General features: G+C 31.5%; 2 protein-coding genes across 2 annotated transcripts; both read right to left on the bottom strand.

The window, feature by feature from the left end:
• Positions 1–28: 28 nt before the first annotated feature.
• On the bottom strand, positions 29–461 carry LOAG_08416 (hypothetical protein; the record flags this gene model as incomplete). The annotated part of the gene is made up of 2 exons (XM_003143948.1): positions 29–172; positions 333–461. The coding sequence occupies 2 exons, from the start codon at positions 459–461 to the stop codon at positions 29–31; spliced, it is 273 nt and encodes a 90-aa protein (XP_003143996.1).
• Positions 462–1,665: 1,204 nt separating this feature from the next.
• LOAG_08415 (KIN protein) lies at positions 1,666–5,563 on the bottom strand (the record flags this gene model as incomplete). Its single annotated transcript, XM_003143947.2, has 9 exons — positions 1,666–1,967; positions 2,424–2,517; positions 2,802–2,950; positions 3,176–3,362; positions 3,754–3,874; positions 4,067–4,190; positions 4,542–4,713; positions 5,217–5,373; positions 5,487–5,563. The coding sequence occupies 9 exons, from the start codon at positions 5,561–5,563 to the stop codon at positions 1,750–1,752; spliced, it is 1,299 nt and encodes a 432-aa protein (XP_003143995.1). The 3' UTR covers positions 1,666–1,749.
• Positions 5,564–12,684: the final 7,121 nt, after the last annotated feature.

The raw sequence follows: 12,684 nt of genomic DNA, 5'->3' as shown, positions 1-12,684 counted from the left end.
AAAAAAGAAGAAGAAAAACTAATGTGAATCATCTGTTTTCAAACCCAAAATCTAACATTGCAAGTAGTAAATGCATTACCCCCGATTTAGCCTTATCTTCACTGTAATTTGCAGCCACTTCGTTGAATTTCGAACCAGATTTCAATTTCTCGATGGCTTCCATTGCTTTTCCCTGCAGTAGTTTTCATCTGTTACCACCATGTTGCTTAAACACTGCCAAATATCCGCCAAAAAGACAAAAGTATCAAAATATCCATGCAAAAAACAATGGTGTCAGTTTTTTCTTTTCTTGAAGAGACAGCAAAACCAATGGTTTGAAGTGAAAAATCCACCTGTTTTTCGCATAAAATATGTCTAACTTTGATGGCAGTACCACCTTTGGATTCCTTCTTTCCCATATTACCACCTTTCGAAGTGCCACTTCCAGTGGCGCCCTTGCTACTGCTCTTTTTCGACGGCATTTTCAAGTTACATTCATGCACTTAAATAACATTAATCCAATCATACAAGTAACTGTAAGGAGCACTTCATAATCTTCGATCAACTAATTAAACGTAATTTGGCATTACATAATGCATGCTCGGACATCGTCTACTTCCACTTCCTGGGAAGTAACTAATGGTGCCATTATTTGGAAACCATCTTCTTCTGTAAAACGACAGTTTAAGGCAATTATACGAATTTCTCAACTGTAGCCAGCAACAACATACGATCAATTTTTTCTTTAGCCTAAAAATATGAGACACATTCGGAGACATTACCTGTTAGAGTTTAGTGCTACAGTGGCTATACTAACGAGAAGGTTGAGATTCGATTCTACGAAATCCACTTGTTTATTAGAATTCTGATAAAAGCCTCAAGAAAAGTTTCGAAATGCTTTTAAAAAATGTTTCAACGATTTAATCTCCTTATTAAGAAATTCAACGCTGCACCATTGGAAGAAGTAGGATAAATAAGACAGATCTGATTCTCCAAGAATAACTTTAAAGAATACCATACAGCAAGAGGAAGCTATAAACATTGTAATCAACACCACTAGCTTCATATAATGAATCAAATTTACTGCATCAAAATGATCACAGCAAATGTTAGCACCAAATGAAACAGAATGAAAAGCGATAACATGAATTTTGTCAGAATCCTAACTGAAAATTACTGAATTTGATATATTCACTGGAACACTTTTTTTTTTATTTCGTTCTTTTCCTCCAAAAATATATTTGACATTAGTCCATAAAATTTCATAATTGCCCAGTTTTTTCCTTGAAAAGAAAAAAGAACCTTTCAAATCCACAACTAATTTTACATCGACTACAATGACAACCGGGATCTTCCTCAGTTTGTATGGAATCAAAAAGGATTGGACGGACTTCAGCTACAGAGGAAAATGAAATAAACAATTCACTCAATATCCAGGAGTGCTTCGAGAGGTTATTCAGAATCCCAGTACAAATCGAGAAAGATCGGTACTTTCATTTCAGAAAAAAAAAATTCGAAATACTATACAGTGAACTAGCTAGCTCTTGACAAAGGAAAAGAGAGAATAATTTAATTTATCATCACAAGCTCAAAGCTAATTTTTAAGATGTCGTAAAACCGACTACAATATACTGCCAGCATATTCTTAGCAGGCTTATACACCTTCAAATTACGTCAGTGGAAAATCAGCAGAGCTACTAACATACCAGAAATCCTATTGGGATCTCCTCGAGTAAGATACCACCTCACTGATAAAAGTATCAAAGTATTTCATTGTTTGAGCTTGCAGACATCCTCATATGGTAAGCATAAAACTCTTCCTTTAGCGAGACCTTCATCAAGGCGTAAGACTACGGCAAATTTCTTTTCTTCAATCGCTTGCAATACAGCTTTCGTTCCACGATATGCTCCGTTAACAACCAACATCTCACGTCCCACAGCAGGTATTACCGTTTCAACATTTTCTTGGCTGATCTCCACTGGACGCCCTAAATTAGTTAGCTAAGTCAACCGGTAGACCTGTTAGAGAGATAATTATCTGCGCCGATGGCGTTCCTTTACAGTACAAAGTCAGTTGCTGTGCAAAAAATCTTCGAAATTAAAAAATAAACTAGTAAAATTACGCAAAACTAAACATTTCGTGAAAATTTTCAGGCATATCATCTTCAATTTCAGTAGGAATGTAAGTATTTCAGTATGAATCTACCGGTATAAGCTTCGGATATTACTTTGCAGTTATGTTGGATACTCAAAAATTTAAGATTTAAATTTTTCAAGAATTTAATTTAAAATTAAGATTTTTTGGTTATTTAAAAAAACTTGAAACTTGAAAAAACTTGAGAAAGCTGTATACTAAACAGCATACATTCTAAAATTTTTCACCGTGGATCTCGTCATTGGAATAATTGAAAGCTGGAAATGCGTAGTCAAACAAACAAACTAACCGTTCACATCCAGAATGGCAGTGAAATCGTCCACTAATTGCTTTATCACGCCTTTTGCTTTGTATAAATCATTGCCAAATTTTTTCGTAGTAATCTAGAATTCCAAAAGTAAAAGAAAGAAATAATAGAGACTTATAACAGTATTCATTCTGCACAGGTGATATTACCCACATTTCCAATATCTTGGGAAAAGCACATGGTACCAGCCATTGCCAAACTAGTATCATCTGATGCAAACATTGCTTACGTTGTACTGATGTGTACTATTAGACTTTCACTATTGTCATTCCACAAATTCACGATGTGTTCAAATCGAATTCCATGCGAACTTTATGTATTGCTACTCATTCACAAAAAGTGGAAAGGAAAAACACGCACTTTTACAATAATCCCTTTATGAAGCCAATTGTCTCGTCTATTCCGCTTTTCCTTACGACGTTCTTCCATTTCCATAATTTCATCCAAGGCATTTTTCTTTGGCTTCAGATCTTGTTTGCGATTTTTATTTGATTCAACAAACATATTATCTAAGGAATGTAAACAGATAGAATATAACAGGAATATGAAACAATCTTTTAAAAAGCAATTCCCAATCATTAAATCACAAGTGGTAATTCTAAGAAACGAATATTTATATCGATCAGTACCACTTTTCATCTTCATGTACTAGGTCGAATGTATTATAAAAAATTAAAAAAAACGGAGAAACCAAAAGGAAACTGAAATTGGCGTTGAAAAAAACTTGAATATACCATGCTCTTTCCGATAATCATCTTTTATTTCTCCTTTTGAAGTTGAGGCGCTAGGGAATTCATCCTTGTATTGGTGCTTTTTAGATTTGTCCACCAATTCCGATTCAGATTTCATTTCTCTTTTGATTTTAGTATCAAATACGGAATTAGACATCGCAAGAACTGACGTACCTGGTCTAGTGAGTTCCTGCAAACTAATACTAGTTAAGAAAATACTGAATCAAAAACTAAATCATTAAAAACTGTTAGCAATCAGTCGGTGTCACTATTTACTTGACAGGTCCTCCATTTTAAAAGATATGAGTACGACAACCCAACGTCACCAAAGTTCAGAAAAAAATTTTTATAAGATCTGGAATATTTTCTATATGGATGGTTAATTAATCAATCAACAATGGTTGAGAAGTTAGTCAATATTAAATCTATAATTTTGATTTGTTATGCTTATGTTTAAGGAATAGAACATTCATTCATGCAAATTCAATCTTGCATAGTGGATAATAGTTGATAATGCCTCACTAAATCATTTTTTTATGAGGAAACTTCATTCTAAGAGTAGAAATATAATTATCGCTCACCTCATCAGTTGGCTTCTTCGTCGCCAAAGAAAAAGTAATTTTCTCATCATCACCGGTACGAAGTAATTCCGTGGGATGGCTTTTACTTGATTCTAATGATTTCTGTTGTTTTTCACGAGCTCTTTAAAAGTTAATATGTTCCTTGTAATTAGATAAAAGTAAGCAGTTTTGAAAGTAAGTCTTATCTCAATTGATATTTCGTTTTACACTCAAATTTAAATTCATTTTAGCGAATATAAGTTCATCGACAAAAAACGGTGGTATCAAATCTACTTCAGAACATAGGCAAGTGCTACTAGTATTGGATAAATACCTTTCTGCTTGTCCCTCCAGTAATTGCTGCAACCGTTCTTCATCATCATGTATTGCTTTAACCTTATGCAACGCTTCCTGCTTTCTGAGCTCTTCTTGTTGATCAATCCATGCAATAAACCAACCTAAAAGATTATTTTACTTATTTCAAAGACTTCCAAATAACATTTTGAGAAAGCAGTAGTTCAAACAATTATAGTACTGAGACTGTGGAGTGACATTTCAAATTCCATTGCATGACCATTGATGTAATTTCTTTCCTGTTTTCCCATCAAAATTAAAACAGTTACTCAACGAAATGTACCTCTTCTTGAGAGAAAATCGCATAAATTAAATGAAATAAGAACTGAAGAATATCAGCAAAAAAAGCAAGAGAGATATTTTGAAACTAGTTGCAAAATGCAGTGCAGCACGTCACAAATAATGAATAATAAATGCACAGAAAATAAACCAGACAGAAGAAAAAAGAAATTGACCCTTCTCTGTTTGATCAACGTGACATTTGCCCGATTTCCCAAGATAAATAACAAAATTCGTTAGAGTATGCCATTTGGTTGAATTCATATGCGTATGCATTTTATCACGAATGTATTCCTGATAAACTTCATTGGCACGAACGCGTTTCGTACCAAAAGTGCTTCGTAATACCTGGGAAAAAAATTATCAAAAGTGATTTTTTTTTTCTGTCATCAAAAAGTGATTCTTTGCCATATCAGTGAATCATTTTTCAGTAATATTTTTTCCTCTCTATTCCCTTCCTTTCCATTTTCTGTTATCCAACCACATTTATGCAAATACTGTATTCCAGAGAGTTGATAATAAGTGTAAACAAGCCAAACTAGTTCATTACTGCAACACTGACAGAACGAAAAAATTTGAGATTACAATAAGCAGTATCAAACAAAATGTTAAACACTAGCCGACTAACCTAAAGCAACGCTATCCCAGGTACTAGCAATTAAATTAGCAGTATGTTTTTACGAAGTCAATCCGGAGGAAACAGTATTTCATGTAAAAAAAAGTAGCATATGTCATCTGCAACTTATGACTGAAACAGAGAAATGATAGAGAAAAAAGAAAGAAGTGGTCAGATAAATATAAAATTTTCCATAGAAAAATCCACGCAGCAGCATATACCAGTAAAGTGCTACCTTCAGAAAATTCTTTTCAAACTCTTCACTGTACTCCTTTAGATAAGTGTTTGGATTTTCGGCAAACAATAACAATTGCCGTTGATGAGTTTCACTCGTCAAATGACATTTGAAGCCATTCTGATCGCGACACTGTTTCTTGCACATTTGACAAAACCTGAAATACTACAAAATACATGAATTAACGGATTAAAACAATGCAAAAATTTTTCATTTTTAGCTTATGCAGTTAATCAGAGAAAATAATATGAATGTATAATGATGCCATACCATCTCAGTTTTTGTAAACCTTTTGATTTGCATCGATTGGCAATTTCTTTCGGTGTTCCCTTCTCATATTTACCCATTATTCGTGCAATTAACTGGAAAAAAAGAAACAAACGATATAACTGATATAACAAATGCAACAAATCAACACATGCACGTACACGTAAAGTCCGTAAAGCTTGTTGCTCTAAAACTGGAATCAAAGAACAACACCAGAAACGGTCTCAGATTAGTTTACGACGGATGTCTTCCTTATGAAAATCCATAATCCCACAGGTGTCAAAGTATCAGCCAAAGGGTTTCGAGTGATTTCACGTGTTATGTGGAACTGTTCTATTTACGTAAATATCTCACATTATTGACGTATGGCAAAGATGTTACTTTCAAATTACAATCAGAACATTATTAAAAATCTACTGGATTCTAAAAACTGTTTGCTAGCAAAAAGGGAAAAAGTGACCGGAAGTGGACAAAGTGGAGAACGATGTTTACCATCAGATTACCATTTTCATTGGAAAAAAGAGTGATAATAAGTTAAAAACATACCTTTTTCCTGAATTTCTTCCACTTAAATAGAATTTACTTGTAAATTTCGCCGTGTTTTTTTTTTTCACAACAACGAACCGTAAAACAAAATCCAATCGTGAATAATTCTCAGGTTATATATTGAAGTATGGAACTATTCATTAGTTATGACTGAGATTTCACATATTCTCAGATTTTTATTCGTCATTTCATAATTCACCACATTACTTTTTTACTGTTTCCCCTTTAGATGAACAATATTTCACACAGAGAGATGAATGTAGACCAAGTTACTTCCAATTAATAGTGATAAGAATGATACCTAAAATGCTTCTACTTATTTAGCTATTAGTTTCTTGAAGGCCAATTCTATTGACTTAGGCTCCAGGCACTGTGTTACTTGGCTTCTTTGCAAATATCATTTGGTTACAATGGAATTTCAAAACTTCAGCAACCGCAATATTACAGTAATTTCTGTGATAAGGACAGTAAACTGAAGTAAGATCTTATTGTGAAATTTCCTATATTCTTGAAGTATCTTGCACATCATAACACAGAGTTGCAAATTTTCTCTTTATTTCCATCTCAAACTTGGATAATTAAATCATTAGATAAAAGAGACAATATTCACGTCGTATAATCATTAAGAATTACAAAATACAAATTAACGCATAAAAGTAAGCTCTAAAAAAAAAAAAAGTACGTTACAAGATAAAGTTTAAAGACACCAATTTGATGAATAACAGGAAAGAACAATATTATCATTACCATTATCATTATCCTTCATAGATGTAGTTCAAAGATTGCATAGATTGGCGCTTCTGTCGCTCGCTTCTGTTAGCGCATATTGCAAACAACAAGCACAAATACAATTCCGCACATGATTGTAGCATCAGCCTAAGTGTGCAGAAAAGAATTTGGATGACTCTTTTTTTTTATATTTTTCTTTTTCGCGTTTATTCGCGACACTCTAACTTCGTCGCGTTTGTTCGCGACATTCTAACTTCGTCGCGTTTATTCGTGACACTCCCGACGATGAAATAATGTGACATGAATCGATTTGATTCTCGTGCTCTTTCGTTGGTAAATCATACAAAATTTATTTTTGCAAATGTTTCCTCTATGATCATTTTTAACAAATTGGAATGAAAATTTGTCATTTATTCGTTTTGTTCATTTTTTCCATCTGAGAGAGAAAATGTAAAAATTCCATTGAGTAGCTGATATTTTGTTTCATTTTTAACCATTACTAATCCAGAAAATATCAAGTTACAATAAGTTTAGGATAAGTTTCTTACAATACTAAAAAACCATTAACTTCATCTTTCCCTCTGTTTTACTCCTAATGATTGTCAGCAAATGAGATCTTATTAATTCCTTCCCTTTACTTACGTCTTTTTAATTTCTTTTAATTTCATTCTGTTTGTTCGATATTTCTTTTCCTGTTTATTTTGACTTCTAATTTTCAAAGGGATCAATATAAATTTATCGGCTTGATTAATTTGTAATTGTTGCGCAGTCGTCTGCGACGAATACGACTTACACTTCTCTACCTAATTTCATCTCTTTAATGATTCCTAACTTCCAGATTATTCTTAGTTGTTCTTCCTTCATTACAAGTACTATTTTATTTCTCTTTCAGTTAAACTTCGTCTTTGTTAATGTTCCATTTGCTATTATTCTCTTAAACTAAAAAAATAATTTCGTTCCCATTGCATCCAAAATTGGTCTATATTTTGATTTGTTTTCCGAAATCGTCTTCTAATTTTTTTTTCTTTTTTTTTTTTATATCGAACTTCCACTCATCTCATAATCTTTATCATACGATTCCTTTTCCCAGAGTGGACCACCAAGTTTAACCGAAGGATTTATGAAATATCAATAAGACGAAGTATCTAATTTTCCGTCATTTGTATTTCGAATTTAAGATGGCTTCAATTTCTGTAGTGATCGTAATCAATTCCCACAGTTCATTTAAATGCTAACTTTGTTAATTCAATTAATTGTTCATATATTCCTCCTTACCTTGGCATATAAAGAGTAATATATTTCATTGAATTTTATTGTTACATTAATAAAATACTGAAGAATTTTCTTTGAGATTACCATTATATATCTCAGTTATCGCTTTAAAGTTAGATGAATTGTTACTTACAATTATTTATGATAATATTCCATGACATGTAATAAATTATCGTAGCATTATGTAGAAAAGCTTTTCGCACTTAAATCCTATGCCATTTTAAGTAGTCAAACAACAAAATAATGTAATACATCGTTTGGTAGTTAATAATTGTCATCTAATGTTAACTAGACTAATCCAATATTCGTAAATACGGATGAACATTGTATGTATTCTTTTGAATATGGTAGATAATACGGTAGTTGGAACGGTTTATTGTTCCATCGTTTATACAGTATGCAATCTCTTTTGATGATATTTTTCACCGTATTCTTTCCACTTTCTATCCAGAAATCCTATCTTAATTTAGATAGTATTTGATTTGTTCCTACTGTGAGACATTTTTTTCATGTGCATTCATGATAATCAATGATGTTATTTTACATCTTTATGGTAGATAAATTGGATAGATCGAGGATTCTTGTTCAATTCAGATTCTGTTATTCTACATCTTTGTGCTAGATAAATTGGATAGAGAGGATTCTTGTTCAACTCAGATTCTGTTATATATATTCATTGTATTATAGCAATTCATGATTATAGATTGTTAGTTATCACTTCTTTTCTTTTTTTTTTTGCTTATTCTATGACTTCATTTTTCTGAGCTTCTTTGATAAGATACTGCTGTAATCATCGGTGGTAATGGATGGATTTTTACAAACACTTTTGATGATTGGTAATTGTTGTACCAAATAATTTTAATAAATTTGAATATTTGAATAATTGTTCAATATCCAAAAGATTTCCCTTTTCTTCTTTTTCTTCATTATGTTCCAATACAGCTCTGTCTTCATCATCGTAAATTGATATTGTTGGCCAAGCAATTTTCAATTCAGATAACCAGCTAGGTCAATTCCACCACAAAGAGTTATTCTTTAGCTCACTGATTTTTGTTCCTTTACTGACTACATCTACATGATCGTCAACTGTAGGCTACTGTCAACTGTAGGCTATTTTTGGTTACTTCTGCAGGATTATCAACTGTAGGCACATATTCGAAATTTATTTTTATTTCTTTAATTTCATCTAAACGATTTTGAATGGTACGTGTTTGCTGCTGCAAGTAGAAATGGTAATGAAATAATACCAAATGGTACCTTGTCGGAATCTGTAAATGATTAGATTCTTTTGTTTCATTGGAGCATTATAGTTTCGAAGTCAAAAAAAGAAAAAAAACGAATGACACCGCGGCTTATTTCATTTAATGTTATTTGATGGTAAGCTGTCACACACAATGTCACACACGACTACAAAATTCATTAAACGGAATCGCAGTAAGATTCCGCACAGATTATTTAGCATCATTGATCGCATGTGTAAGAAATCGTTGAAGTTATTTTTTGGTTAATATTTTAGCCGAAGCATCAAAAAGAAATTTAGTAGAGTGCTTTCATGAAGTGATTATCACTTGATAAGAATGATAGTGAATTAGTCTTTTATGCTTCTAATTGTCCTTTACTTTTTCGATGATTTCATTTTTTAGCTCTTCTTTTACTGTATTATCGTATTTCTTCATTAGTTCAACTTAAGCTCGTAACTTTTTCAATTACAGAATCTACTTTGATTGGAGTCTAATCAAAACAAAGTCCAAAATTAGATGGCAGCTTAATTTTGAGATTATTCCATAGCCATCCTAACTATATATCTTTCTTCTTCTTTGCATATAATTTTCTGGAATTGTTGCATAGTGAATTCATTTTCATCTTCATCTGATGACTCATTTATTCCCAGTAATTCTAATTTCCAAAACTGAACAACATCAATGAAGTCATCTGCTTTACTTATGATTGAACATAAGTGTGGTTGAATTGATTCTGGCATCCTTCAGAATACCGTTTCCAGCTATAACATAGCTAACTGATCTGCTCATATAAGTCAAAATCTACTCGTTGGCTTCTTTATCAATCATTGTTAGTTGAAATTCGAAGAAATAATCTGCTCCGATTAATAATTTTGGTTCCATCCATTTTTGATGGAATTCCATCTTATCGATTTCCTTATTTTTTTCTAGCAATTAAATTCTCTTTGTCACCAGATATATCAATTCTTTGTAAATGTGAAATAAGATGTTCCATTGTTATCATTTTCATGGATACAACTATTGTTTGATATTCTTTGGCTTCCTCTTCAACAAAACCTTCTTTTCTTAACATTTCATTTTATCCTCTCTTTAGTCTTATTGCTTATAAATTTCATTGGTGATAAAAGACAATTGTAATGATACATTCAGAAAAGTTGTCACAATTTGCTTGTTTATTATTCTTTCCATTAATGATTGTTACATTTTTACATAACAAAAAAAAGCCATCTTTTCATTCATCAATGTAACAATAATTATTAGAGTTCATATTTTGTCGTAACTTATCATTTTCACCTTTTTCAGATTCACTTTTTTACACTATGCAGAATTGTGTTAATCCTTACAATGGAAGCACTTTTTTTTTTTTTTTTCAATAGTTGCATTTCCTGCTGTCATATTTGTTTCAAATATCGGCGACACAAATGCTCATCTTGAGTATTTAATAAGTCTTTGATCAACAGTTTTGTATTCATTACATTCATCATTTTAACAGTCTTTTGTTGTTTTTCATAGGAGCAAATAGAAACCAATGTTTGATATCGTTTTCAATTTTGATTTCTTTACTTAATTTTGTTCTTTCCTTCTATAAATCTGATTCGATTTTTCAATTTACAGCTTCATTTCGTGTTATTATTATTTCTAATTCTTTCCGCAGTTTTGTTGTAGACTATGAATCGTCTTTTTCCCGATTTTTTGCAAAATCCCGCATGGCAGTTCGGGCTCAATTTCTGGATGCTCCGAATTTTCCCCCGATGTTTCCAGCTGTCATAGGATTCTTTCCAGGTTTTTCCATAATTGATGGGAGAGATCTTTGCTTTTTTCGATTGTCAAAAATTTTTTTAATTCATAGTACAACTGCCCGTTGAATTGCTCCCTGATGGCCAAATTTTTCTTTCAGTACATTCATTATCATTGGATAATTTTTAGGGGGTAATAATAATATACCCAACAATAGACCACCATGGCTATTTCAGTCAAAACATCCCATGAGATAGAATAATTTTTATATTGTAGGAATGTTTTGATTATGGATAACAACTTGAAAATTTGCATAAAAGGCAGAACACTTTAGAAGTTTGCTAAAGAAACTGAACTTTATTTGATACAAAGAGTGAAAACAAGAGTAGTAGAATCCAATCTAAGCATCTCTTTTTTGTCAAAACACAATAAAACTGTCACCAATTCTTCCTATTACATCTCCAACATTGTTGACATATCTCTTTCCATTAACATTAATGAAGCTATATTCATCAGTTTTTTGTTTATCATCAGATAAGTTCCAAATATTTCTGATTTATTGTTTTCAAATTATTCACAATAAAAGTAATGGATCAAGTTCGATCGAGAAATTTCTCGTAATAGCTCCTTTTTTTTTTATTAGTAGATAGAATTTCCGAGGACTTTACAACTTCCGGCATTTCTTTCAATGATCGTTGCAAACGTCCTCTGATAGAGTTAGTGCAAACGGACGCAGAGATTCAAACATTTTTTCTTCTGTTTGAGAATTTTCAAATTGATTTACCGCAAATCCACGATTTCATCCGGTTGAGTTTTCCGGTTCCTAACATCATATAATTAAAATTTTCTTGTATTCTTGTGCAATGTAACATAAAGTTACAAATTTTTTTTCTTTATTTTCACCTCAAACTTAAATAATCAAATAATTAGATAAAATAAACAGTATTCATATCGTATAATCATTAAGGAATACAAATTAACCTGTAAAGGTAAGCTACACAAGAAAAAAAAAGGAAAAAAACATTATTACAAGATAAATTTAAAAGATACCAATTTAAAGGATAACAGAAAAGAAGAATATTAATCTGCCATTTGCATATATATATATATGTATCCTTCACAGGTGTGATTCAACGATTGCATAAATTGGTGCCTTTTTTCAATTCTTTGCATAGTTATAGCTTTATCTTAGAAAAAATATTTTGATGTATTTTTTTTTTTTTAAATTATTTTTCTTTCTCGCCTAAATTCTTAATGTTTATTTTTGTGGTAAGCCTTTTTCAATGGATACCAATTTATAAAGTAATAAAATCCAAAGAATGGATGGGCTGAAAATGTTTTCACATATCCGTGTATGATTTGTTTGTGGAAGGAAGGAAGATTTTAGCTAACAATTTCAACTTATCACTCTTTTTTTTTTGGACGAAATGCAAAATGAACACTTAACAACCGATTGAAGCTAAGGCTTATTCGAGCTAGCTAAAGCTTAAACTAATTTTTCATTATTACTAATTTTTGAAATTGTTATTTGTGAAATATCTTAAAGTAAACGAATTGCTTTCCAATTAATCGAAAAATTTCCATTATTATTTCTCAAAATTTAACTTTCTCAAATATTTCAATCTTACTAGATTTCCATTAAGTTTCAGAAATAAAAAAATCCGTTTATATTTTTT

This window comes from Loa loa, assembly GCF_000183805.2.
Source record: "Loa loa unplaced genomic scaffold supercont3.237, whole genome shotgun sequence".
NCBI classification, from domain to species: domain Eukaryota; kingdom Metazoa; phylum Nematoda; class Chromadorea; order Rhabditida; family Onchocercidae; genus Loa; species Loa loa.
The sequence above is the reverse complement of the archived record's forward strand: the minus strand, read 5'-3'. Positions and strand labels throughout refer to the sequence as shown.